Below are 27,849 nucleotides of genomic sequence, written 5' to 3' on the forward strand. Positions count from 1 at the left end.
AACTTGACTGTTTAATGATCAGCCAGGGGACCCTTCTCAGGCGCGTCCCGACGGGGCCCACGTCTACTTAACAACTGCGCGCACACGCAGGGAATATCTCTATCTTTATCCCACGCCCCCCGCTTCCACCATTGTGCTCGCCCCCTCTCCGCATTAAATTATATATTTTTTTACACTTTTCTCACCGACACCTTCCATTGCAGCAAAATTTCAAAGCGGACGTTTTGGGCAGAAATATGTAAATGTAAGCGCGGCGGTGGCGGCAGCGGTTGCGGTCGCAGGGGCGGCGGGCGCGCCTACCCGCGTTGGCTCGAATTACAGCCCGTTACCGTTCGCGCCAGCCGTGAACGTCGGCCTTTGTGCTTTTTTTCTTCCCGAAATGATTTTTCTAACCCTCCCCCGCCGCTGTTGGCCGCGTGCCCCGTTTACCAGAAAATCAATACGAGCGCCGGATTTTACGTTCAAAATTTGATAGAAGGCCGAGGAAATCGCAGAGCACTTATTTAAGTTCCGCTAAAAAAACGGTTGTTCGGCTCTGCACACGCACCATCGCTCGCTCTTCCCCCCCCCCCCCCCCCACCAGCCGCTTGCTTTCTCCGCGGACGCGAGCACGCGAAACCGAAGGGTGGGGGGGAGGCTCCGAGGCTCCGGCGTGCCGGGCGGCGACCTCGCGACGAAGCGCGCGGCGGCCTTCGTCGGAAAGGAAATTCAAGTGGAGGGTAAAAACGGCAGAAAGAAAAAAAAGAAAAAAAAGAAACGCAGGACCGGACGAAGCCGTTCAGTGGTGGCATCTGCGCGATCAATTTCCCCTGCAGGGCACTAACCGTGACACTCCCACAGTGACGGCCGCCAAAAGTCTTGTCGTGCACAAGCCAGACCGGCCATCACCTCTCGACCTATGTGAAAGCGATGGCTTTTATTTTACCCAGCAGAAGCTTCCACCACGAGGGTCCTGCTACGTCGAGACGTTTGGCCAAATTCCACCGATAGGTATTTGGCTTTGTGTGGGAGGAAACTAGGGAAAGCCGAACGGTACCCACGCACATAAGAAGAAATGACATTCAAAGTTCTGCACAGATTGAGTCAAGAAATGAATGTAAGTAATCAGCCAAGTCTACAACTTGTGATATTTCCAGGCAGCCTCAAATCCCAAGTATTTAACCAAGCTGAGCCCTGTGCCCATCTTCCGAGTTCTGGCAAAATTAGGCGGATTCAGGGTGATTTTCATAATAAAGGTTTTCGGGTTAGATCGGGTAAGTATAAATGTGTCGTAACCCTCCACCACCCGACACAGCCAGTAAAGTGCGTTGCGTAAACAACGCGCCAATTAGTTACTACTTCAGCCCACCGGTGTGTTGGAGAGTAAATCCACAACATTTACTGGATTTATTTGATCTAACCCAAAAACCTTTATTATGAATAACATTGGTCACAAAAGCCTGCGTGTTAAACGGGGTCATTTTGTTGTCGGCAAAATACTGAAGTCATTCAAAGCTAGTATATGTCTTGAGACAGGTGCCAATCCCTTTCGTGACGAGTGGATTGATAAAAAAATGTGCACGTGAGAAAGGGACCAGGCCACGTTACTGACCCACACCACCCTTTCACGCGTGCTGCTCAGACTTTTAATAGACGCTCACTAACAACACTAGCCTTGGCAGTCCACGGGGGAGCCTTGTTTTGTCCACGTAACATCACACACTAATAAAAACGGAACATTCCTGACACCGGAGAAAACGACGCAAACGTCACGGCTCTTCCGCTGGCCGCACAGCGACGATATCCTGCGAGAGGGAAGCCTCCGGAAATATTTTTTTTATTAAAAGAGAAAACCTGTTGCTGAGGCCCGGGGGCTCCCAACGTTGATTTTTTTCACCAGCCACGTGGGCCAAGGGGGCCTCATGAGGTCAGAGTGCTGAGCTGGCACCGCTGAGATCCTGAAGTTCCAATTTGGGTTTCTGCTGCCCATGATTTTAATTTATCTTTCGTTTGTTGTTGTCCTTGCCCCGCACCTATGATTGGCTTGGTTGGCTACGTACGGCGCGGAAGAAGTTCAACGTAGGTACGTATGTTAAAGCGAGTTCTCAAGCTTGGTGGAATTTATGGTCTCAGCCCTGGTCACCATTGACAGCACAAACACAAAAAAACTCCACTGTTATTAAATTTTGTTCAGCACGAATTTTGGCTAAATTCCAGCTCTGAGCATTTGAAAAAAACATCAGTTTGAATGTCATGTGACAAACGTTGCTGCCTGTAACAAGGCCGATTGAAAATTGCTGCCTTCTACGGTGTGGAGCAGAGGGCACTCTAAGGGTTTACGGAAGTAGCTCTATGATATCCACTTCTGGTGGTGTTCTACGACTGTCCGATTGCACGCACGATACGATAATAAATCCCACTGCCTGAAACCAACAATATCGTGGCCTTAAAAGGTAGCAGAGCAAAACTGTACTTGCCAAGCCTCGTACTTATTCAAACCATTTCACTGCACACCGGTTGCCTGGGTGGGCAAGCGTGGTAGAAAGATCGCTGATGTAGCTCTACAGGATTTGTTTTTCTCCAGATAATCAGGAAGTAAAAAAGTCACTCAATGAAAATTCGTCCATACTTACAGCGACTTAAACCAAACTAAATAATGTTTATTTTACCAGCTAAAAATCCATAGAGTTATATAGCTATTTTTCCTAAGTGTCCTGGCCAATAAGTGGCTTATCACGTGGAAGTTTATAGCAGTAGTCAAACACTCTAAACGCTCGTTGATTCTTAAATGTGGAGGGAAAAAACCGGAGGACCTGGAGAAAAATCCACGCGACCACGTAGAGAGAAACAAGCAAACTCCAAACATACAGGCATCACTAGGGTTGGGATCGAACCCACGACCTCCTGCATACCAGGCGAGGTAGTTAACATCTCGACACCGTGGCGGCGAGCCCAGCGCCTTTCCGCCCCGCACCGCCCCTCACTCACCGAGGGGGCAGGCCCGGCCGGCTGCCCTCCCGGGCGGGAAGGCTCTTCGTGCATTGCTCCCTCCTCCTCTTCCTCCTCCTCTTCTTCCTCCTCCAGTTCTTCCGTCCCCCTGCCCTCCTCCATCCGCTCGGCGTCCTCCTGCTGTGAACGAGATTGCGTTGGCGAGATGCGCCGGCCTGTGTGGAGGCGTGCGCACACTTGCACACTGACATGCACGCACGTGTGCGTGCGCGCGCGTGTGTGTATAGGGGAGCGCGCTACACTACAAACCTGGCAACCCGGGTTCGACTCCCGCTCACAGCCAACACCAGTGACGATTATCTGAACCGGTCCTGGGCCTCCCTGAGGTCGACTCAGCCTCAAATGAGTACCCGGTGCAGTGTGTAGTAAACATCGCCACTGGGGAGACAAATGCGGCTGGGCGTGTTGCTGGCCACCCACCCCCTCGTGTGCCGTGCCGGCCTTCAATGGTGCTCGTTAACAGCACTTGCCCCAACAGTCTGTTAAGGCTATACGTGGGATCTTTGTCTTTTGTATGTGCATGTGTCCGTGCGTGCAAAATGTACGCGCCAAATCGCATCAGTGCCAAGAAGAACAATCCCTTTATTTATCCAGGAAAGCCTCACCGAGTCTCCAGACTCTTCCTAGGAGGGTCCTTCAGTGGCATGTTCAGCCAATTCCATTCACAAGTGTTTGGCTTGTGAGAGAAAACCAGAGGCCCCAGAGAGAACTGACGCATATGCCCGTTGTGATAACACTCGAAGCTCCACACAGATGGATTATAGAATCCATTGCTGTGCTGCCTTCTCCTGACCACCTCGTTAATCTAGCTTACAATACCTACTGTTCCCAGGCGGTCTCCCATCTGAGTGCTAACCAGGCCCAAACCTACTTAGCCTCCGAGATCGAAACAAGATCGGGCGGTTTGGGGTGCGAGAATGGGAGGGGGGGGGATTAGGAGGGAGGTTTGGGAGGGTTGGGAGGGTGGGTTGGGAGGGAGGGAGGGAGGGAGGGAGGGGAGGGGAGGGGAGGGAGGGAGGGGAGGGGAGGGAGGGGAGGGGAGGGGAGGGGAGGGGAGGGAGGGAGGGAGGGAGGGAGGGAGGGAGGGAGGGAGGGAGGGAGGGAGGGAGGGAGGGAGGGAGGGAGGGAGGGAGGGAGGGAGGGAGGGAGGGAGGGAGGGAGGGAGGGAGGGAGGGAGGGAGGGAGCGTGGGTCCAGGGCCCGCGGAGGAATTAGGAATTACGCGTCGTTACGCAGCCGGGCAAGGAACGACGAGGCCCCTTTAACGAGGGCTCGGCATCCTCTTAACGAGATGCAAATCCGGGCTAATTGCACGCCCCTTGGCAAAATTACGCCGCCATTAAGCGCAATGCAATCAAACCTCTTTACGGTAACCGCTTTACTTTTTTTTTACCAAGACAATGACAAATCAAAACAGATTTTTTTTTTTTGCTCGCTTACGTGGGAGCGGTGAGCTCATCTCAATTATCAATAGCTGAATGTCACACTCCTGCCATTGACACTTCCCTCTTGCAGCGGCGCCTTGTGGGGTGGAGCGGGCGAGCGGGAGGCGAGGGTGTGAGGTGTGTTCGTTAGTTACCACGGCAACGGTCGCGTACCTGCCGCGAGTCGTCTGTCTCCGCGCAGTCGGGCTGCTCGGCGCTGTTCCCACTGCACGCGCGTGAACAAAGACAAGGGGCACCCGTATAGCCTCATCAGACTGTTGGGGCGAGCGCAAGGGCATATGAAGGCTGGCACAGCGGCTGAATGGGTGGTGTGGCCAGCACCGTGCCCAGCCGCCTTAGTCTCCCCACTGCTGATGCTTGCACACCATACCAGTTACTCATTTAAGGTTGAATCGACCTCGGAGAAGGCCAAGAACCAGCTCAGACCTGTACATACAAACACGTGCACGCACCAACACATGTACGTACATGTGCACACACACACACACAAAAATGCACGCACGGAATATGCACACGCAGGCAAGAATGCAGGCATGCACCATTAACAAAACAATGTTTGACTCGTTAATTCGTTAGTTTTTTTTTCTTCTTACATCTCAATTGTGCAAGCAGCCTCTAGAAACCAAGCAAAGGATTTTTCCACTGACTCCTGCATCTCCCTACGGGCAGAAGAGCTTTCACACCACGCTGAGCAATGTCCCCTACGCGACACCATCGGCCTCCGCTGGAAATCCGTTCAGGGGTCTGTTGTATTAGCTCCACCTCTGGAATGCACTCTGCACGTTGCAGACGGAGAAGGAAAAAGCGGTTGCTTCTCTCCGTGGCCGTCTGGCCGAGATGTTCTCCCGTTGCACGAACTCAACCAAATTCGACACGAAAACTAAAAATGATTACTGCTGCTCTTTTTTTTTGCCGTTATCGCTGGCGTGAGATGAGACCGCCCCTAATCGCTGAACACGAGGAACCCGGTCCTGGTTTAATCTCAAGAGGGCAGTCCAGGATTCGGGCTCAGATTCTCGACGCAGTCGGTGCAGTGAGCCCGACATGGGCATCGTTGGCGTGAGCGTCACTAGTCCACTGCGAGCCGCTCGTCATCGCAAGACGAGCCACGGCGGAAGCCACCGGGGTCGCACCTCTCTCCCCGCAGCTGGCCGGGTGTGGTCAAGGCTCGGTGCTGCATTCGGAAAGGGCCGGCCGCCGAGATTTGAACGGCCGCTTTGCTGAGGCAGCGTCGCTCGTCGGTGGGCGGTGGTAGGGGGGGGGGCATCTCCCAGCCAGCGCGACGACCAACGACACGACCTAACTTAACACGGCCCCGCTAATACGACCCCACCAACTTCATGATCCCCCGCCCGCCCCCCGCTACCTTCATCTCCTCCACCGGTTTCCCCCTGGACACCCGGAACGAAACGGTTCGTTCCGGCCCATAATCAGCGACACATGCTTGTCCCTGTCAGGGTGGCCGTGGGCCATGCAGGTGTGCGCCGAGATTTTTTAGATCGTTTTAAATTTCACGCGGCGGAGCCAGGGGGGTGGGGGGGGAGGTGAAGCGGGGAGGCAGGAGCGGAGGGATTTTAGCGGTGTACGGGCAACGCCGTTCCCGCCCACCATCCAAGCATCCCACCCCACAATGCGCACCTCTGCACCCCCACCTCCCCTCCTCGCTCCTCTCCTCCTTCTCCTCTTCCCACTGTCCCCCCCACCTCCGCCACAACCCACACCCCCTCTCCCCACATGCCATCAACATCGCAGAGAAATAGGCACGAAAGCGAGCGCGCAGTGCGCTTCAGCGAGCAGAGGGGGGCCTCGGGGCTTTAGGCGCAGGCCACCATTAAGCAGAGGCCACGCAAGCGAAAATAACAGTTACTAAACAAAACGGCGTCTTGAAGAAATGCATTACGATGGCGAGGTCTGCCCTGCCACTCATTTACGGAACCCGCCTGTGTGCGGGGATGGGTGTGGGTGGGTGGGGGGCCCGAAAAAAAACAACAAAAAAACCACAACAACGGCCTGCAACCAACCCAACCGCAGCGCAGCAGCCGGGACGAGGGTTTCCCCAGTGGCTGCGGTGTCGCATGAGCGATAATATTTTATTTTCTTACCTGACGCCTACAAAAAAAAAACCAAAGAGCCACGGGCGCCCGAGCCCTTTACGACACGATTCTAGAAGCACTGCTGACGGCCGCGGTAGCGGCGTCGGCGTCGTATTAACCTACAGCGCTCGCCGCCCGCTCGCCCGCCCCTCAATCCGTACAGAAGTCCGTCCGCCTGTCTATCTGTCCGCCCGGTGGTGCGGCGGGTTTGTTCACCTCGACCGCAAACATACCCGGGAAAAATGCGGCATGGAACGCCTTGAAATTTGCAGGGTAAATTTCACATTGCCACGGGTGCCAATGTGCAATTTATGGTAACGTATACAGTACTGTATTCAGGCTTATAAATTCTATAGTCCCGTACAGAACTGTAGCATTATTATTATTATACACGGGCAAGTTTTATGCGATGAATTAATGATCTTCAGCGATTAATCATACATTCATTGCAGTATTGTTGTCATCATCTTTGCTGCTGCTGTGGCTGCTATCATTAGTTTTCATCGCCTTAATGATCAATAATTAGAAAAATGACAGCGGAATAATAATGCCATTACTATTAATGTACTGTTATTATTGTGGCTAATACTCTTATCACACTGTTACCATCATCACCATTAATATCGCCGTCTATTATTCTAGTAATAACTATTATAATTATCACTACGGTAATTAACTATGTCATCATCGTTATTATTGTTACTGCATACATTTTTATCCTACTCGTTATTGTCTAAACGTTGTCATCGCTCGAAGAGTTGCGTCTACCCATCGTCGTGTTGCTCTATGTCTGTGTTCCCACGCGTCGTATTTCTGTTGTCATTGCAGTTTGACGCGTAGGCTTTCGCGGCCAATATTATCCACAACATTGGTAATATTATCCATGATTTGGAGCTTTCGTGACTGCAGGAATTACTCTTTGGCTTTTTCAGTAAAGTCACGTAGAAATAAAAAAGATCAATTAAATAAAAGCATACGACGTTTCGATTGCAACACCAGCAATCATCATCAGGTACGAATGAAAGAGAAAACAAACCATGTAAAACTTAGAAATGTAATGCAATACAACACAGAAAGTCGGCGAACACAACAGTCAACACCCTACTTATTTTTCTTTCTACGTTGACTGTTATGTTAGCCGACTCTCTGTGTTGTATTGCATTACATTTTTAAGTTTTACAAGGTTTTTTTTTCTCTTTCATTTGTACCTGATGATGATTGCTTGTGTTGCAATCGAAACGTCGTATGCATATTTTTTATTTCTACGTGGCTTTACCGAAAGAAACCAAAGAGTCATATTATCAACGTTATCCATAATACCCAAACACCTCTATTATGTTGTCATTGCGTCGCTGTATCCCAATGTGTTGCCATCGCCGTGCGCCGTTGTGTTGACGCGTAATTCGATCGCCGTGTCCCATTGTGTCGCTGCCGTATTGCTGCGCCACCACTGTGTGCCGGAGTTTCTTTGCCATTGTGTCACTGCATCGTGCTTCCGTGGCGCTGCATCACACTGCTTTCGCATTTCGTCGCTGTGTCATCGCTGCACTGTGTTGCTGCCACTGGTGTTGTTGCCGCGCGTCTTTGCGTTGATGAGTGACCGCGTCTTGTTACCGTGTCAATGCGTGCTGTCGTGCTGCCGTGCGCTGTTCCTGACGTGTTGCTGCGTGCCGTCGCTCTGCTGTATGCTGCCGCGTTGCCATGTGCTGTTACTGTCGCGTTGCCGTGCGTTGTCACCGTCGCGTTGCCGTGCGTTGTCACCGTCGCGTTGCCGTGCGTTGTCACCGTCGCGTTGCCGTGCGTCGTCACTGTAGCATTGACGTTGTCACTGTAGCGTTACTGTGCATTGTCACTGTAACGTTACTGTGCGTTGTCACTGTAGCGTTACTGTGCATTGTCACTGTAACGTTACTGTGCATTGTCACTGTAGTGTTACTGTGCATTGTCACTGTAGCGTTACCGTGCGTTGTCACTGTAGCGTTACCGTGCGTTGTCACTGTAGTGTTACTGTGCATTGTCACTGTAACGTTACTGTGCGTTGTCACTGTAGTGTTACTGTGCATTGTCACTGTAACGTTACTGTGCGTTGTCACTGTAGTGTTACCGTGCGTTGTCACTGTAGTATTACTGTGCATTGTCACTGTAACGTTACTGTGCGTTGTAACTGTAGTGTTGCCGTGCGTTGTCACTGTAGCGTTGCCGTGCATTGTCACTGTAGCATTGCCGTGCACTGTCACTGTAACGTTACTGTGCGTTGTCACTGTAGTGTTGCCGTGCATTGTCACTGTAACGTTACTGTGCGTTGTCACTGTAACGTTACTGTGCGTTGTCACTGTAGTGTTACTGTGCATTGTCACTGTAACGTTACTGTGCGTTGTCACTGTAGTGTTACTGTGCATTGTCACGAGTGTTGCCGTGCGTTGTCACTGTAGCGTTACTGTGCATTGTCACTGTAACGTTACTGTGCGTTGTCACTGTAGTGTTACCGTGCATTGTCACGAGTGTTGCCGTGCGTTGTCACTGTAGCGTTGCCATGCGTTGTCACTGTACCATTCACGTGCGTTGTCACTATCGCGTTGCCATGCATTACTCACTTGACGGCGACACGATCCAAGCGCTTGCTCTTCAGTGCCGCCACCTCGTCCCGTGTCCTCTCCACGGCTGTGCCGAGCCATCGAACACAAACGAACAAAGCACACGTCAAAAACACGTGACGGTATTGCACACTATGTGCTCTCAAAGCTAAAAATTATGATGAAAGGCGATGAAGGCAATCATCATTTATTTAAATCAGGTTAGAGCTTGCCGAACCAAATAGAAATCCATTTTGTAAGAGAAGCGACACTTGGCAAAAACATAAAAAGTGCGTGCAGGTTGCAAACAAAGGCACAGGGGTAGCAGCAGCGGGGAGCAATGGCTCCGCTATGGTGACGATTCCTTTTAAGGATGATACCGGTAAAAAGCTGTCTCATCATACTACTGATGCCTAAAAATAGCGTGGCCATAATTTTTTTTATCTTGGACTTAAAAAAAGGCTGTGCGGATTCTACACGTGGGACGGTGAGGTCATGCGGAATGCAAGGCATGATGGGAGGACTGGGCCAGGCCTATGGTTGCTATACATTTCCACATGATATGCCACTTCGTTGAGCTATCGTTTGTTGCCAGGTCGTTTCTGAAAAATAACTAAGAGCTCAGCGGGCCTTACCTGGTAAAAATAGAAATAGTTTAGTTTCCGACGCTCACCTGCGTGGAGGTCCTGAACCCGGCGTTCCGCGTCTGCCACCTTGGCCGAAAGCTCAACCTGAGAGTCTCGCAGTTTTCTGCGCGAAAATCAAAAATGGAAACATCGAGGAGTTACGAAAACTGCCGTGGGTGCCAAGAGCGAAGAATGAATAATGAAACGAGCCTCCCCTGCGACGATTCGACATCCATCAATAAATTGGTTCCGTCCGCCGTGAAAAGGTCTTTTTGCGTGTAAAAGAAAAAACACTAAAAGACTTGCACGCGTCCACAAAACTTCTCCGGATCTACAAAATCAACAAAAGGGTCATTTCAGACGATTCAAGGACAGCGTTGGAGGAACGTGGGAGTCTGAGAGAGATGTACACGCACACACATATGGCCCAGAACCGCTTCTGATAACGCTGCTAGCCCTGGTTGGGAATCGAACTCGGGTAGCAAGATTCATAATGCGGTATGCTAACTACCGCATCACCACTCTCAAAATTGCATACAAAAAGACAAGGATCCCCTGTATAGCCTTTAATAGACCGTTGCAACAATTGCTGTTAGCGAACACCTATGAAAGGGGTGGGTGGCCAACAGAATACCCGGCCACCTTTGTCTTCCCAGTACTGATGTTTACACATGGTCACAAGGTACTGATCTATAGCCAATTTGACCCGAGGTTCGGCCCAGGTCAATGACAGGGAAGTGAACCGAGGTCGCCGGGTAGGAGGGCAGTGTGTAAACCAATCCACCTGCTTTGTCCGCACGATGTACGTGGCAGATTCGTTCTCGCTCGGAATTAAGGGCCGTGCTGCTCGGTGTGGCCTCTCCATCACCTTCCCCTCCCATCATCATCATCATCATCATCGTCGTCGATTCCTCTAATCCTCTTCTTCTCTCCTTCCTTACCCTTCCACCATTATCTCATCATCTATCCCTCTACCTTCTACTCCAACCCCCGCACCGTTCGCTGTGCTCATCCTGCCGCTGGTGGTCGGCCTCCCTCTCCAGGGCGTCGCGCAGGACTTGGCTCTCGGCCTCCACGTCTTGCAGCCGCTCCAGCGTCTCCTCCAGGCGCTCCAGCTGCACCGCGGGGTCTGCTTGTGGCGGCACGCGGCGCCACAAAGACACGCGCACACGCGTACAGACACACGTAGTTTAGTTTGCTGTCCTCCGATTAGCACGGTTGGCGACGTACGGTGCAAAAGGCGTTCAACATACATACAAACACATCTGCGCATACGTACACACACACACACGTGCCCACACGTACAAATGCACGCTTGCACGTACAGACACATACGTACAGACACATACGCCTGCATGTACACACACGTGCATGCACGTACACACACAGACACGTACTGAAACATGCGTGCACACACGTACAGACGCATGCGCGCACGCACGCACATACACACACACACAGCGGGGTTGTGGTCTTCAACGTGTGAGTGAGCACTCCTACGTGAACAACATCAGGATTTAACGGGCTCAAGCATCGACGCGTCGATTCATCGACTGTAGCGCTCGCGATACGCCCGTCAGCCACCGAGCTCCGAAGCAGTTGCGTAATGCATCCCTATTCCTGTCTCAGCCTCTCTGTGCTTATTTGTGCACCCTTAAGCTTCCGTTTCATATTCTTCGTCAGCGTCTGTGATTCTTATCCATATGTTATAGCAGGCAAACATATACACAATAGCCACTTCCATAGCCTCAGGGAGACCATCTCTAGCCCCGCCCTCTTACCCTGAGGCTGCACCCATCTGAAGCCTATATAAGACCTTGTTTGAGTAGCTTTCTCTCTCTCTCACTTTACCGAAAGAACCAAAGAGGATGGATTCCTGCAATCACGAAAGCTTCAAATCAATATATACACCGATTCAAACGTGTTTTTTTTCCCTTTGACACACTGAAAATGTTGCCCTTGATTATTAAGTTCGGTTTTCCAGCGGCGCTTTCAACCTGCTGTCTCGCTCTTTATGCCATCAATCTGATCTTTACCTGGTTATAAACAACGGCGTTCAATCTGCTTAATTACCTAACACCGCTGGCAGCCCGTGCCGCCACATTTCTAGCCTGGGTAGGCTGCTACTGGGGCCAAGCGCCGTTGGCGAGCGCCTATTAAGGTCGTGGGGAGGTGGAGCCACATTCATTGCTCGGGCATTGAAGAAAGGGCAGTCCCAGAGAGACCTCGCCCGAGTCAAAGCCAGGTGAGGGTCCAGGGCTGCTTCAACTCGTAGTTGTGGGGATGCGGCTAAGAATTAGATCCGGGTTGTGGAATCGAGTGCAGTTTCACGAACCAAAAACGCATTTCAATTCGAACCTGGGTTCACGTCGAATTCCAGTGAAACCACGTCTTCTCGACGGCGTACAGAGAAAGTAAGATGGGGGGGGGGGGTTGGTATAAAAAAAATTACTCTGTTTACAGAATTATTCCGGAGTGGTGTACACACAGACAAGGGGGCCAAATACTGCGACTGTTACTCGAACAGAACGTGCCACCTGATGAAAACTCAAATACGTGTCGGGATCAGTTCCATTTTTAAAGCACGTACCGATACTTGCTGTTTGTATCGCGGCGTATTTAACCATGATTGTAGCTAAGGTCTGTGCTCTATAACGTCTGTACCATCGCATTCCTGCTACGGTAAATAAACTCTACCTACACCCTGAGCGTTTGCAGTTAGGGGAAAATAAGTGCGGAATTAAACCAAGAACACACACTCAGGTATGCGGTTCTAGAATTGCTTTGTGTTTAGTTTGTTGTCCTTCCCCCGCACCTCGATTTGCGCGTTTGGCATACGTATGGTGCGAAAGATGTTCAACATACACGCATACATGACACGCACGCCCACTGCGTACGGTCACAGGACGGACCCCGCCACGGACGGTCAAAGATGCCAAGCGTAAACAAATAACGAAGAAAAAAAATGCGTTTTAGACCTCGTGTTAAACCCGGTTTCCGTAGTTGGTCACCAACACGTCCCGATGATGCGAAACGATCGCGCGTGTCGGTGACCGACGCGGAGAGGAGCGGCGCGCCGAACAAATCGTGGCATCGCGCGGTTCCCGGCCACACGGCGGCACCTGCGATTAGCACAGTTGGCTACGCACGGTGCGAAATAAGTTCAACGTACAGTACACGCACACGAAGATGAGTCACACGGGGATGAAGACAAAAAGGAGAGCGAGCAAAATAAAAGCAAAACAAAAAAGCATTCAGGGTTAAAAATACAAAAACAACAAAAAAGCACGCATGGCAACAAGCAGCAGGAGCGGGCGCGAACGAGGGGAATGAAAATTCCATCGGCGCGGCGGGGAAACGCGTGAACCTGTGACCCCCCCCTACCCCCCCAGTGCGTGCGTTTGGGTCCAGCGAGGTGCAAGAGCGGTTGAGGACAGCCTCTGGTTATTCATTAATGTACGTATTTATTTACTTATTACTGAGCGCTTTGTTGATGGTTGTGCTGCTTTTGAAGTACTGGATCTAGAGCAGCATCGTGCATGAATGAATACAAACCGCTAAGAATCCCGAAGCTGCTGTCATCTGGCTCGCCGTGCGTTGAGCACAACAACAAAATTACAATAATTATTACCGAACGTAAAGTGGGCACGCTATTCGCAAATGTGTTGGTCATCTACCTGTGATAATCTGGCACTTGAGGGGGGGTTGTACACCGGTGTGTGTTGAGCAATTCAGTTCTTATTTCCCCTATTCCTACCCTCGTCGTCACTATAATCATCAACAACAGCATCGCCATTCCTTGGGCCACACAATAGCGAGATTAATCACGAACGAAAAAGAAAAACTAATTTCTACTTACTACGGGGGCTCAACGTCCCCCGTCGCGGAAGTTTCGTGCTCCTTGTGTACAACGTCTTGCCGACGAGACCCAGCAGTGTCGAAGCTGGCACCAGCATTTTGCCGGCGTGAAAAACGAACGACTGCTGCAAAGCACTAGTCGAGAAAGAGAGAGCCCACAGAGCTACGAGACCAAAATAAAATATATTTTACGCGGTGCGACAGACTTCTTGCTTGTCCAGTATTTATCCACTGCACGCGATCCTACACCGCCGTGCACGACGAGCTTCACACGGCTCAAATTATGAGCGGACCAACTTATTTAGCATGACGGGGGCCCCACAATGAGATAATTTTGCCGAGTCCCACGCGCCCAGCAAGCAAATGGACAAATTACAGGGGAAGCGACGACAATACTTTTAGAACGAGGCCCTGGGCACCAGCCCACTTAGCCCAGGAGATAGCTTTGCTCTCTTCTAGCCCCCCCCCCCGGAGGAGCGAGAGCTAGAGAGAGCGGTTCCGGCCCGACATTTGTCTCGAGACACCGCTCGTTTCGGTACCCCTGAGGAGTGGGTGTTTTCAAGGTGGGCCCCAGGGAGGCTTCATGCAAGACGTCCCTGTGGACCTCATCAGGACGGGCTGCCTCACAAAATTAACTTTATTATTAGCGATAGTTTGTCTACTCTCCGCGTCTTGCTCTGCTGCACACCGGCCCGCAACTCTCCCGTGGTTTTGCAAATGGGGGGAGGGGGGGATGAGTGGGGACGGGATAAGCTCGAGGACATAATCTTAATGACCACCGCCACCACCACAACGCTCGTCGTAGCAATCGCGATCGCCATTACCTTCATAACCATCATCGCACCGCAAATGTCCCGAGTCATCGTCATGGCCACTGCCTAATAACCATTACCGTCACGGTCACTGTGACCTTGTGAGTCCAACTCTGGCGGTGACTAATTCTCGCTCCAGTGATCTTCTTCACACATCCAGGAAAGCTTTTGCTTCCTGAATGCGTGCACGGGTATCTGCGTGCGATTGACGGGAGCGGTAGTTGCGGCGGTTAGTGCGGTGGGCTACAAACCTGGCGACCCGAGTTCGATTCCTGCTCACAGCCAACACCAGTGGCCTCAAATGAGTACCTGGTGCTTTGCATAAACATCGTCACCGGGGAGACAAAGGTGGCCGTGCATGGTGCTGACCACCCACCCCCTCGTGTGCCATGCCGACCCGACCTTTATGGGTGCTACTCGCTAACAGCACTTGCCCCCAACAGTCTGTTAAGGCTATACGGGGGATATTTGTCTTTTTAATACGTACTGCTCGGAACCCATATTGTCTTTGTGCCTTCGAGTGCCTCTCTGCTCCTCCGATCGTCTGCCCCCTGGCCGCCCGTGCCCGTCCGCGCATGTGGGTTTCAGGGTTCACGTTAACGGTCCGCAAAAAATAGCCGGGGCTTTCCCTGGAACCCGGGGCGACCAGGGTTCAACGGGGCGACCAGGGTTCAATTTCGCGGCCAGGGAAAGTCAAAATGCGAATCGCGGGGAATCTGGCTACATGCTCTTGCGGTGGTCTCGTCCGAAGACGGCAAAAAAAAAAACCCAGCAGTGCCACGTTTACGCGACGGAAAACTGGGTCGGGAGCGGGTGCTGTGGACGCGGGCCCCCCATTCAGTCTGTAAGCCTCATCAGCCAAGCCCTGGTGCTCGCTAAGAGCACAGCTGCCACGGCAGCATTATCCTTGACGCGTTTGCGGACACCGTTGCGTATGAGCGCACGTACGCATATGTAGGTTGAACTTCTTTCGCACCGCACGTATACGTGGGTTGAACGTCTTTCGCACTGTACATAGCCAACCGTGCTAATCGGAGGGTGCGTTATGCGGTGAGAGAGAGAGAGACAGCGGCGGCGACGCTACTTGGAAGGGTTCATCGCGCGCGACCTTACAACCCCAACAACATGGGTGCGATACCCCCGTCACCAATTATAACAGCATCAGTTGTGTCCGAACCTGTAAGGGGGCCTTTATCAAGGTCGATACAAAGAGTTAAATGAGTAACGGCGTGGTGTCGCCGTGCGTGCTCTCGTACGAATGTCGGTGCCGGGGAGACAAAGGCGGCCGGGCGTGGTGCTGGCCACCCCACCCCCTCGTGCGCCGTGCCGACCTTCGTAGACGCTCCTAGCTAACAGCAACAGTCTGTTAAATGCTATACCATTATATGTAAATCTCATTATATAACTGTGTAACGAAAAAAAAATTTGGTTCCTGGGTAGTGTTATTTTCTAATTGCTTATGCCTCTCAAAAGTACAGAAAATGGCTATTATTATTAGTATTATTCCTCACAAACTTTGCTTTTGTGAGCAGGACCAGTGATGTTTAGAAGTTAACCTATTTTCAATGACAAAAAGTGTGCGTTCGTGTCATTCCCCTCACATAAAGTCCTGGTCACAAAAGCAAAGTTTGTGGGGAATAATAATAATTCTAGATTTGAAGCTTTCGTGACTGCAAGGATCCATACTCTTTGGTTCTATTCGGTAAAGTCACGTAGGTAAAAAATAAAACAACAAAAATCACGACGTTTCGGCCACAACACAAGCGGCCTTCATCAGGTGAAGGGACCGTACTGTCACGAGGACAGCGTTGGAATGAAGACAGTCAAGCTCAGGTCGCGTCCTTTAAGCTGTGTGGGAGGAGACAAAACGCTTTGACAAAGGAATTAGCATAAAATGCTCATAGAGTACCGACACGGGGGAGGGGAGTTTACAAATGTACAAAAGTTGGTGTGAAGGGAAACGCTTTGACAAAGGAATTAGCATAAAATGCTCATAGAATACCGGCACGGGGGGGGGGGGGGGGGGTTTGCAAATGTACAAATGTTGGTGTGAAGGGAAATGACCGCAAAGCAACGTAAAGGACCGGCACGGGGGGGGGGGGGGTGTTTACAAACGTTGGTGTGAAGAGAAATAAGCTGCTGTGAAAGTTTGGTATATCACTACTTGGATAAATATACTGTACCATTGAAAATTAGTTCAATGTTTGGTATGATTTAGAACATCTTTCCAATGATTTCTTAATTTGAAACCATATTCTCGGTTGAAATTGTGTCTGTGTTTGTAAATCTGAATTGCCTCGTGGATAAATCTCTGATGATAACCTGTGGGTTTGCCAAGGACCCTGGTATCGGAGAAAACTATACCGTCATCACCCACAGCGTTGTAACAGTGGTCAGCTACGGCAGAATAATTCGTTCTGCCGTGTTTCAAATCTGATTTGTGCTCGCGAATTCGGTCAGAGACATGTCGTTTCGTCTACCCGATATAGCAATCACCACAGGTGCAGCTCAATTTGTAAACCCCGGGGTACTGTAAGTCAGGAATGACATCCTTCACGGATGGGATCAGGTCACGGATTTTGTGTACTGTATTGAACCGGACCAGGATCTTGTGTTTGTTTAAAATTTTGGAGATCTTTTTAGTAACGCCTGCTATATATGGTAGTGTGATGGTTTTGATCGGAGTATCAAGTGGTTGTTTCTGTATGGAGGGAGAAACAGCTTGGCGGATGGTACGGTCAGAGTATCCGTTTCTCTTGAGGGGCAGGTGTACATGTTTTAATTCACTGGTCAGGTGGTGTTGGTCCGAAATGCAATGAGCCCTGTGGTATAACGTTTTGATGAGAGAATTCTTTTGAGCTGGGTGGTGGTGGGAATCAGGTTTCAAGTAGGAATCTGTGTGGGTGGGTTTCCTGTAGACAGAATGTCCCAATGAGCCATCAGGTCTCCTCTCAAACAGAACATCCAAGAATGGTAGCTTCCCATCTTTCTCCACTTCCATGGTGAATTTGATGGCGGGATGTCTAGAATTGATGTGGTGTAGGAAAAGGTTCAAAGCTGGGAGGCCATGTGGCCAAATGAGGAAAGTGTCGTCTACATATCTCTTCCACAGGGAAGGTCTGAGGGTAGAAGTCTGGATGGCGTCTGATTCAAATTTCTCCATGAAAACATTGGCTATCACTGGTGATAAGGGAGAACCCATGGGGGTACCCTCATTGTGTTTGTAGAAGGTGCCATTCCAAGTAAAGTAGGTATTGGTGAGGCAGTGCCTTACCAGCGCAGGTGTATCGGGGTCTAGTCCATGTTGTACCAAATTTTCAATTATTTCAATGGTAACAGGTACTGGGACCATGGTGAACAGAGAGACCACATCGAAGCTGACACGGATATCGTCAGGGGACAATACGTCTTTGACCATAGAGACCAATTGGGCTGAGTTAAGTACTACTGAGGAGGTCTTGCCAGTGAAAGGTAGCAAGGTATCTGACAGAAAACGTGCTAGCTTATAGGTAGGGGAGTTGATCGTGGATACGATGGGTCGTAGTGGGGTGCCTTCTTTATGAATCTTGCAGCAGGTTTTAGGGAGGGACGTTTAGTTGGTTCGATTAGGGAGGTCGAACTTGTGATGACCTTGTTGGTTTTTATAGGTAGGCTATTAGTAGGGTCATTTTTTTATTTTTTAGTAACTTCCATCGTTGAGCAGGTTCTGGATTTTGTTGTACGAATCTTTATCCATAATTACAGCAGCGTTGCCTTTTTCGGCTGAGAGGATGACTATATAATTTCTGTTTTTTTTATTCGCGAGTTCAGAGCGTTCATTTTTGCTGATATTGCTAATGGGGTTCTTAGCATTCTTAAGAATAGTGGCTATTTCAGCTCTCGCAACGTCTGCTTGGATGTGTCCTACGCCTTTGAGGGCTACATCGACCTGAGAGATGATATCTTCTACAGGGATATGTTTTGGGGTGACAGCAAAATTTAGCCCTCTAGCCAGTGCTGTTTTCAGATCGTCCGAAATCGGGGTGCTACTCTGATTAATGACGATTTTGTTAACGTCTAGTTTTGTTATATGTGGGACTGGATTCTCCTTTGATAGGTGGTTCAATTTAGAAATCAGGTTAGCTTTGCATTTGACTGATAGTGAATCGGCAGAAGAAGCAGTCATGTAATAACAATAATAGCCATTTCCTGTACTTTTGAGAGGCATAAGCAATTAGAAGATAACACTTACTACCTTACTACCCAGGAAGAAAACTCGTGTTACACAGTGTCATTATCTCTCTACATGATCTCTTTCGCACACAGCACACGGATGACTTTTGATCGATCTTTTTTGGGTCACCTCAACTCTCAACGACGATCGGCGCAAGCATCGAATAACGGCGCGCGCAGTTGCTGCGTTTAAAGACAAACACGCAAACAAATCGATGTCTTGTACGATTCGTGCCTTGCAAAGTGATCCTTGCGGGAGGGGGGGGTTGTTTCGCGTCGAACCTCCTTCGCAACCAGCCGCTTAGAGGCGCTAACCGATCGATTTTTCTCAATCGATTTCTCCACTAATCGATTGGAGAAATCGCACACGACGATTCGAAGCGTCGAACCCCCTTTGCAGCCAGCCGCTAACCGATCGATTTCTCCGGTAAATCGATTTGGAGAAATCGCACACGACGATTCGAAGCGTCGTAACCCCCTTTTTTTCCCAGCCAGCCGCTCGAGGCGCTCACCGCTCGATTTCTCCACTAATCGATTGGAAAAATCGCAACGAAGAATCGAATCGTTCGACCGTAAAGAACCGCGCTGCTGTCGTAACTGTTGCGTGGTGGGTTTCGAGGGAGCGCTTTATCTCTCCAACGTGATGATGGGAAAGGCAACGCGGGGTCGCCTTCTCGCCCTGAATCCTTCTCGTCGTGGGCCAGCAGCAGCAGCGGCGGCGGCAGGAGGCCCCCTCCAGCATTGGGCATTAATCTCCTCAAACCGTACACTTTCCATTCGCAAGGATAAGAGGTACACACACCTCCTCCACCCCCTCCTCCTCCTTCACCAAACTCTTGGAACTTCATAGCACGTTATTGTTACACCGTGCTAAAGCGTCTATTCGTCGAACCGTGCGTTGCCTTGCCCAGCCGCGCTAATCGGGAGGACCAAAAAAAAACTCCCCCCACAAAAATCCTTGCTGAGGGGATCTCTGGCAAAGACGTCGTTCAGTCGGCCTGCTGTTGTTTATGGGGCGGGGGGGGGTCACGGCCTACATCGTAGGCCCTACGAGGTTGGGCCGCGTTGGGGGAGATGTTGACTACCTCAAGTTCAAGTTTCATTGATTAGGTATAGCCCTGTGAGCCATGGGGGCTCTCGAGTCGGGTGCAACCGCAACGAACAAAAACGTGAACGGAGAGACATCTTAAAGCGACGGCGCGCAACAGAAACATCCTGGGATAAACCTCGCCCTGGTGTTCAAGGAGGCTCGTGGGTTCGATCTCGAGCCTGACAATGCCTGCTGCTGCTGCTGTATATTTGGAGTTTGTGAGTGTCTCTCTCACCATCACCATCATTATCACGGTGGCTAAGAGATGTTAACTACCTCACGCGGTATGCAGGAGGTCGTGGGTTCGATCCCGAGCCTGACAATGCCTGCTGCTGCTGTATATTTGGATTTTGAGTGTCTCGCCATCATTATTACGGTGGCTAAGAGATGTTAACTACCTCACTCGGTATGCAGGAGGTCGTGGTTCGATACCGAGCCTGACAATGCCTGCTGCTGCTGTATATTTGGAGTTTGAGTCTCTCTTTTGTGGTCGTGTGGCTTTTTCTCCGTGTCCCGATTTTTCCTTCCCACATTTAAAATCAACATCGTCCCACGTTTTTAAGAGTTATTTGGCTGCTGCCATAAATGTCCATACGATGACGATAAGCCACTTGCGTTGAGCTTTCATTTGCGATAGTCCAGTCGCTTTTGAAAAAAAGAACTCTACAATACTATCTCAAGTGGGCCTTACCTGGTAGAATAAAAAAATACATTGTCTTTATATATTTAAAAAAAATCTTCCCTCTATCCGCGAAAGAATCTCCTGATATCTGTGCTGTTACCCACAGATAATTATAATCAGCGGCTTGCTGCAACGTATTACCGTCACGCGAGCCTAGTCTAGAACGGGGCAACCCATCTTTTAAATTTAAAAAAACAATTAGGCGCCGTTTCCCTCTTAACTGTAATTAAGAGTGGCTTAATGAATGCGGTTTTAAGAGCGGTTAGCGCGCTGCGCTCCGGACCCGGTGACGAATATACACACAGTGTAACACGATTATTGTTCCTTGCGTACTAAGTGTTATTTTCTAATCGCTTACGCCTCAAAAGTACAGAAAATGGTGCTATTATTCCCCCACAAACTTTGCTTTTGTGACCAGGACTTTATGTGAAGGAATGACACAAATGCACACCACGTTTTCTCATCGAAAATAGGTATATTTCAAAATATCACTGTGTCCTGGGTCACAAAAGCAAAGTTTGTGGGGAATACTCGGGCTCAAATGAGTAGTCGGTGCGGTGTGTTAAACAACATCGCCACTGGGGAGACAAAGGCGGCCCGGAAGTGGGTAGCTCTGCCCACCCCTTCCCCCCACCTCGTGTGCCACAGTGCCGGCCTTCGTTTCTCAATCCGCTTGTCCTGCTGAGGGTTCATTAGGGGCTACTGGCTAACAGCACTTGCCCCAACAGTCTGCTAAAGGCTACGCGGGGGATCTTTGTCTTTGGTGGTGGTGGTGATGGAGACGGCATCACCTTACGGGGTTTGTCGTCAACGTGAGTGAAAGCACGGACCCCCTCCACTACCACCACCTGGCGAGATTAATGAAAGATTTGAAATGTAAATATTTTGGTGACCACTCTTAGCCCATAAATTTCGTGTGTGGGTTAAGTAAAGCCAATTACTGCTCGCCTCTCGGCACAATGACTTACTTATTAAGACGACAACGGTATCTGGTGGAGGGGGGGGGAAGAGCTTTATAGTTAATCGGATTCCTCCGGTATAAATGAATGATTCTCATGATGCCACGGAGATTATGCAAAAACCACGCCGTGAAAAGGCCCTCGCTTAATGCGGTGTTTATTATTGTTGGAGTAGTCGTAGGAGGTTTGTTTTTGTCCGGGTTTAATGCTGGGGTTGAGCGAGTTTGTTTTGGTGGAATAGTAAATAACTTAAGGAGACGTTAGTGACGCAAATTTTAGTGAATAATTAAATCGCATCTCCACCCCCGGTCACATTCATTCCTGTTTGCTAAACCGCATTACTGCTGAATCTTGGTTGTGCGTAACAATGCGATTATTCTTTCGAGTGATATTACTTTAAAATGGTTTTAATTGCCAAATGTTTTTGTTGTTTTCATTGTTTATCTCTCCTGCTACCGATATAATTAATTTCAGTGTTTTTTAATTATGCGCGTTAAATTGTGTTTTTTACTATTATTAATAACTGCTCCTCTGTCTGAAGAAATATCCGTCTCGATGAGTATCCATTAAACGTGTAATGATTAAATTAGATTATTTAATGCGCGTATTGACTCCTGCGTCAATTTGAGTCAATTTAATATTGATTCATATTACCCACCTACAATGGATTTTATAACAATTTTAATACAATTTCAGCGTTTTTTTAATTCAAAATTCAGAATCACAATATTTGTTTATCCATTGCCAAGGTCCAGTCTTTCCGAGATCATCCCTCTCTCTCCCTGCCATACTGGCACCCCCCCCCCGCTCCCTCATGCTTCGTCCTGCGGATGGTTGGGTACACAGGAGGAGTGTAAGTACCTCGGCAGCTCTCTTTCGCGAAGGATGGTAAGTGAGGGGGGAGAAAGGCCGGCGGAGCGGGAGATCGGCCGGCGGAGCGGGAGATCGGCCGGCGGAGCGGGAGATCGGCCGGCGGAGCGGGAGATCGGCCGGCGGAGTGGGAGATCGGCCGGCGGATCGGTGTGGCGTTCGCGGCGATGGCGGGCACTGTACCTTTCCATGGTAGTGAAGCGGGAGCTGAGTTCACGAACAAAGCTCTCAGTTTACAGGTCAATCTACGTTCTCACCCTCGCCTATGGTCATGAGCTTTGGGTAATGACAAAGGACGAGATAGTGGGTATAAGGGGCCGAATTATGTTTTTCTCCGCAGGGTTGCCAAGCTCACTCTCTGTGATCGGGTGAGGAGCTCGGTAATCCGGGAGACCCTCAGAGTTGAGCTGCTGCTCCTCCAGATCAAGAGGAGCCAGTTGAGGTGGTTTTGGCACCTGGTAAAGATACCCCCTAGTAGACTCCCCCTGGAACTCTTCAGGGCAGCACGTCCCACTGGGCGAAGACCCCGGGGCTGGCCCAGGACACACTGGGGGGACTATGTCGATCGGCTGGCCTGGGAATTCCCCAGGAAGGGCTAGAGTCTGTCGCCATGGAAAGGGAGGTCTGGACCGCCCTGCTCAACATGCTGTCGTGCCGACCCTCACCAGGAAAAGTGGATTGAAAAACGATTGAACGAATATTTACTTATCCTGGAGAAATCCGAAAAGCTACGGAGCTCTTTTTCAAAGGTGTCCCGGGGTGTCCAGTTTCTGATCCGTCCCGACTTAATAGCTCATCGGGTTCCTCCAGTCTTAAGATAAAGATTCTGAGTCTGCCATAAGAGGTTTTTTGGGTTAGAGTTAACCCAAACAAACCTCGCGAAAGCCTACGTGTTAAACATTCTGAGTCTGATCCACTGCTGGTCGAAGGGCTCCACCAAGCCGTGTCAAACACGGAGAATGAATTTGTTTTGACCATACTTCACCACGGTAGGTAAAGAAGGGGTGCTGCAGGTAACGCCCACCACTAATGTGTTAGTCATGGCCCGGGATTAGAAATCAAGGGCCCCGTAGGTTTGGTAGTTGCAGCATGCTAACCGGAGCGCCACCGATCTGGCCACATGTGGTGTGTACCGAGGAGGTAAACCCGGAGGGGTGGATCACTATAGACCCAGTTCCCAAAACGCTTGTAAATAATTAACAAAGGAATGTTTATAAATAAATAGCACATTCTATTGCTCCGCTAATAAGTTGCAATTTCTTCCCCTTCACCCTCTCTTGCTAATGTGTAACTTGGTTTATAGATTCACAAACTTTGTTCTTATGACTGCAGCTGCTGCTGTTTGGATGGCTCCCAAGTGAAGATTGATCGAAATAGAGTCCAACAAACGCACGACGGGGACGGTGGGGAGTTGTGGGTCAGAAGCCAGGGGGAGGGGGGTCAGCTATATCATGGGACCTATTTGCCAGTATCAAAGTATGAAAAATAATAATTGTTTTTACCCTTTCTGGCAATAAAACAAGAGGTGTTAAGATGTTCAGACACCGTGTATAAACCTTTTGCAACCAGGCACGGTACTTGTGGTGAACATGCAAACAGACATGGCTCTGATAATATTTGCATTGTCTTTTAAACTGATTGGCCTACACCAGAGACACCCTTCTTTAGGGCCTAGTCCCACCAGTGTCAGACCAGAGAACAACGCCAAAAGGCGAACAGTACACAAAGACAATGCCACTAGCAGACCACTTATAGCTCAGGGTGAGCAGCTACAAAATGGGACCAATTTTCCAGTATCAAAGTATGAAAAAATAAGAATAGATTTTACCCTCTCTGGCAATAAAACAGGTGTTAAGATGTTCAAATAGATACCTTTTTCAAGGAATCAAGTACTGCATTAACCACACACGGTACTTGTGCGTCACACCACAACAGGTGTCGCCTCTACCCAAAACACCGCCGCCACCTACAGCCACCGCCGGCTATGCGCTCCACGACGCCCGAACACAGACGGACGGGAACGATAGCCATGAAGTTGAAAGGCAAGGCTCGGGTAAAGGGCAGCAGAAGAGGAATAATCGATAATAAAAAACAGTGCAGTCGTCCGTAAGAAAGGAAGGGAAGGAAGTAGGGAAGGGGTTTCCTTCGCGGGACTTTGGTGGGTGGCAACACTCCTCGGCGAACCCCCGTGGTTTACAAATGGTCACCACCGCCATCACCCACGCGTAAAACGTGAGCTTAAGTGATAAAAATGCTTTTAGTCAAAAAGACGGTGGTGGGATGGGGGTGAGAGCTCAAACAGGGATAGAGAAAGGGAGGAAGGGGAGGGAGGGAGGAAGGGGAGGGAGGCCAGCTTCAAATGTCTGAAAGCTGCCTTTGCTAAGCTGCAGTGGCCCCAATCGTTTGTTTTTGTGTTGGTTGTGCGGTAATAGTTTTAAAGTGGTCAATAATCCAGGCAGAGGCCTTTGCAGCAGCAATGCTACAGTCATCTCCATGCCCGGGAAAACTCATTCACGGTCCGTTATTTACTGCACGTGTCCGCTCAGTCTCTCTGACAACGGTCACCAAATATAACTTTGACCAGTAAAAACGACCAGTAATTAACACTTGCTTGCTTTTTTATAATTTATATTTCAGCGTATTTGTCAGTAGTGTTGATAATGTATTGTTTGACATCCGGGGCAGGTTGACATACCATCATCACTATCGTTGTCAATCGTCATCATTGTCCAATATCGGTGGGTAAATGAGCAACATCTGACGTTGGCGGCGAGAAAAAAAGTCGAGCTAACACGGAGGCCACGTTAATCTCCTGTTTATAACCCTTAGCCATTCGTGTAAATTCCACATTAATATGGCGGGAGCGAGTTGACTTCCCCGTAAAGTGTTTCTTCATTTTATCGACCTAGGAGGGATGATGGACCGAGTCAACCCACTTCCAGGATTTTAACTCGCAACCTTCCGATTACGAGCCGCTCGCTCTACCCCCTAAGCCACCGGGCTGAATAACAGGTGTCGAAAGAACACTAGTGCCCTGCCATAGGAATGTGGAATTTCCACCCCGGGCTCAGAACCAAAGAAAGACGGGACGCCCGCGCAACGCTGTCTCGAGCACGGAGACAATGGTGTCTGAACTTTCAAAAAGAGATTCTTGGCTCCAACCCAACCGTGGCCAGCATCTGTAACAGACTAAGGCGCAAATATGGCTCTCGCAAACTTTACCGCTCGAGTCCTCGCAAATAAAAACCTCGCCTGGGTGGATTTATTCCTGTTCATGTCACTGCCTAATTTCGTTAACGATCCTCGCCGTGACGAAAACACATCTCTCCAAATCTCGGAGGGATTTTTTCGGGCTGAACACTAATTCTCATCGTTCTTCTCCACACACGTGGCACCGGTGCGGGAGGCGCACGCACAAACACAGGCGCGCGTGCGCACACACATACAGATGCACGTGCACACATCCAGACGGACGTGTGCGTGCACGTGGTGCATGTGTGCACACAAAGCAAAACATCCTCCATGTAACCTCACAGACTGTTGGTGCAAGTACTGTTTGGGAGCGCCTATTAAGGCCTGCACAGCAGGAGCAGTGTGGCCAGAACCATCATCATGATTATTAGAAACGTACAGACGACGCAGGCCCTCGTTGCGCCATCCAGAGCGTTGTATGAGGCCGTCCTCCTGCGCGGTTAGGCCGGTGTCTCGGCAGATCGGACGACCCCAAGAGACCCTTGAACGGCCTATTGGACGGTGCCGTGATATTGATGGTTGCGATCCATCCGCTCTTTGACCGGATGGATAGAAATCGGGTGCGGTGTGTGGGAGCGCCGTCCTCCAGTCTTGCAATTTGACTAGAGCCAATCGCCTTTGTCTCCCCAGTGCTCTCCCAATGCATGCACACTGCACCAGCTACCCATTTAAGCCTAGAGAAGGCCCAGCGTTGGGTCCTATGACGTTAGCTGTGGTCGAGAATCGAACTCTGGATGGCCAGGGATGGAAGTGCAGTGCGCTATGCCACCAGTCCACAAACACACGCACCACAACAAGAGCCTTAGCTACATTTAAATCACATCGTTTATGTGGGGGCAAGGTACACAATCATTATGACGTGTAGATTTTATGACGTTAAAATACCAGTGGAGTGAAACGAAATTTCAAACGCCGCCAAGGCGCAGGGAGTGGTTTTCCGAAAGTTCTCAACAGCCTCGTCGTCGGGAGACCTTGGAAGGAAGAAAATTAAAATAACCAAAACCACGGCGTTCGGCGCCGTGAAGCCAACGTGCCCCTGCGCCAGTCTCCACGGCATTCTCGCTGCTGAGACAGTCCTGCATAGAGTTGATAGTCAGAGTATTTTCTCTTGGCTGGCCATCGAACAAAGACGGTCACCGCATCGCGTCCTTTTAGATGCGCTTCTGCGGCCGTCTGGAACGCTCTTTTCTTCCGCTATTAGGAAGCCACTGGAGCTGTACACTTTTTAAATTTAGATTGACAAACTGATTTATTTATAACTGCTTATTGTGTTCAGTTTGTTGTCCTTCCCCCGCACATCTGAATAGCGCGGTTGGCTATGTACGGCGCAAAAGAAGTTCAACATACATATTTTAATAATTTACAATAGCTTTTACCGATCCACTGCTGAAGGCCTCCCCAAGTCCAAGGCCTTCCCACACTGTTTTTTACCAACACGTTTCACCGTAGTGGTCGGTGAGCGTTGGCAAAAGGGGGGTGTGGCCAGGGACAGGGGTTCAGATATCACTCGACAATGATGGGAAGCAAACTTGGGTCACCGAGGTATGGATACCCCACGCCGACTTGTACCAAAACCACACGCGTACGCACAACAACAACGTCCATTCACCAGGAAGTGGCGGTGACGTCACAACGGCGCTTGTGCCAGGATATGTGCACTTTAAGGCCACGTGAAGTGTCGAATGGCCGCTGGCAGACCCAGGTGCCCATAGGTCGACTGAGATGACTTGGCAATGCACCACCTGTGCCCTCTACTGTGCCAACTTGCTGTGTTTTAGCCTCCCGGCGACCCGCTCGTTGTTGTGAGCGTCGCTCCTCTGCCCTCCGTTGTTGCTGGAGGGCGACTGCCTCCAACTGTCCAGTAGCGCCCTTCACAAGCCTCCTCCACAGAAGCCGATCTTGACACCGCTGGGACCAGCCATTGGCAGGTCCACTCAGCTCCATACCACATGCGCAGGCACACGTGTGCACGCACGCATGGACGTGCCAGTTGCCGTAAACCTTCCGCAAATGCCGCCGCGTCCCGTGGTTTTGCCAGGAGCCTTGATCTCTGCGGGGGGTGGGGGTGGGGGAGGTGGCTGCGCTTCTTGGTTTCTGTGCCGCAGCCGAGTGAGAACTCCCAACGGTGGAACGGCGCCAATATAAAGATGGGTTTAAATATATATACACAGGAGCAGCCATGAGGGATCGTCAGACGGGAAGGATTCTTGTAACTCGTTGGAGCTGCTGTGTGACCGCCACACTGAGGACTGAGTATCGATGAGGGGGTGGGGTATGAACGATCCATCGATGCACCTACTAGACATCTGTGAAAAATAGCTCTATAGCTCATCAGATTCCTCCAGTATAAATAAAGATTCGGATTATGTTTACAATCGTTTCTAAAGCCC

At 50.1% G+C, this 27,849-nt stretch overlaps 1 protein-coding gene across 15 annotated transcripts in view; it reads right to left on the bottom strand.

Moving 5' to 3' along the window:
* The window catches only part of LOC116939177 (homeobox protein cut-like 1), a 203,509-nt gene that overhangs the window by 50,378 nt on the left and 125,282 nt on the right, over positions 1-27,849 (bottom strand). For 11 of the 15 annotated variants that reach the window (XM_032947255.2, XM_032947259.2, XM_032947258.2 and 8 more), the window contains 5 exons: positions 10,721-10,856; positions 9,772-9,848; positions 9,120-9,186; positions 4,586-4,637; positions 2,968-3,108 (listed from right to left, as the gene is read on the bottom strand). In XM_032947255.2, coding sequence (XP_032803146.2) covers positions 2,968-3,108; positions 4,586-4,637; positions 9,120-9,186; positions 9,772-9,848; positions 10,721-10,856 — 473 coding nt within the window. The remainder of the gene's footprint in view (positions 1-2,967; positions 3,109-4,585; positions 4,638-9,119; positions 9,187-9,771; positions 9,849-10,720; positions 10,857-27,849) is intronic. The other 4 variants (XM_032947256.2, XM_032947251.2, XM_032947261.2 and 1 more) reach the window with 2 other exon arrangements.

Source organism: Petromyzon marinus, chromosome 5, assembly GCF_048934315.1.
Source record: "Petromyzon marinus isolate PM22_M1 ecotype Great Lakes invasive population chromosome 5, UKy_Petmar_22M1.pri1.0, whole genome shotgun sequence".
NCBI classification, from domain to species: domain Eukaryota; kingdom Metazoa; phylum Chordata; class Hyperoartia; order Petromyzontiformes; family Petromyzontidae; genus Petromyzon; species Petromyzon marinus.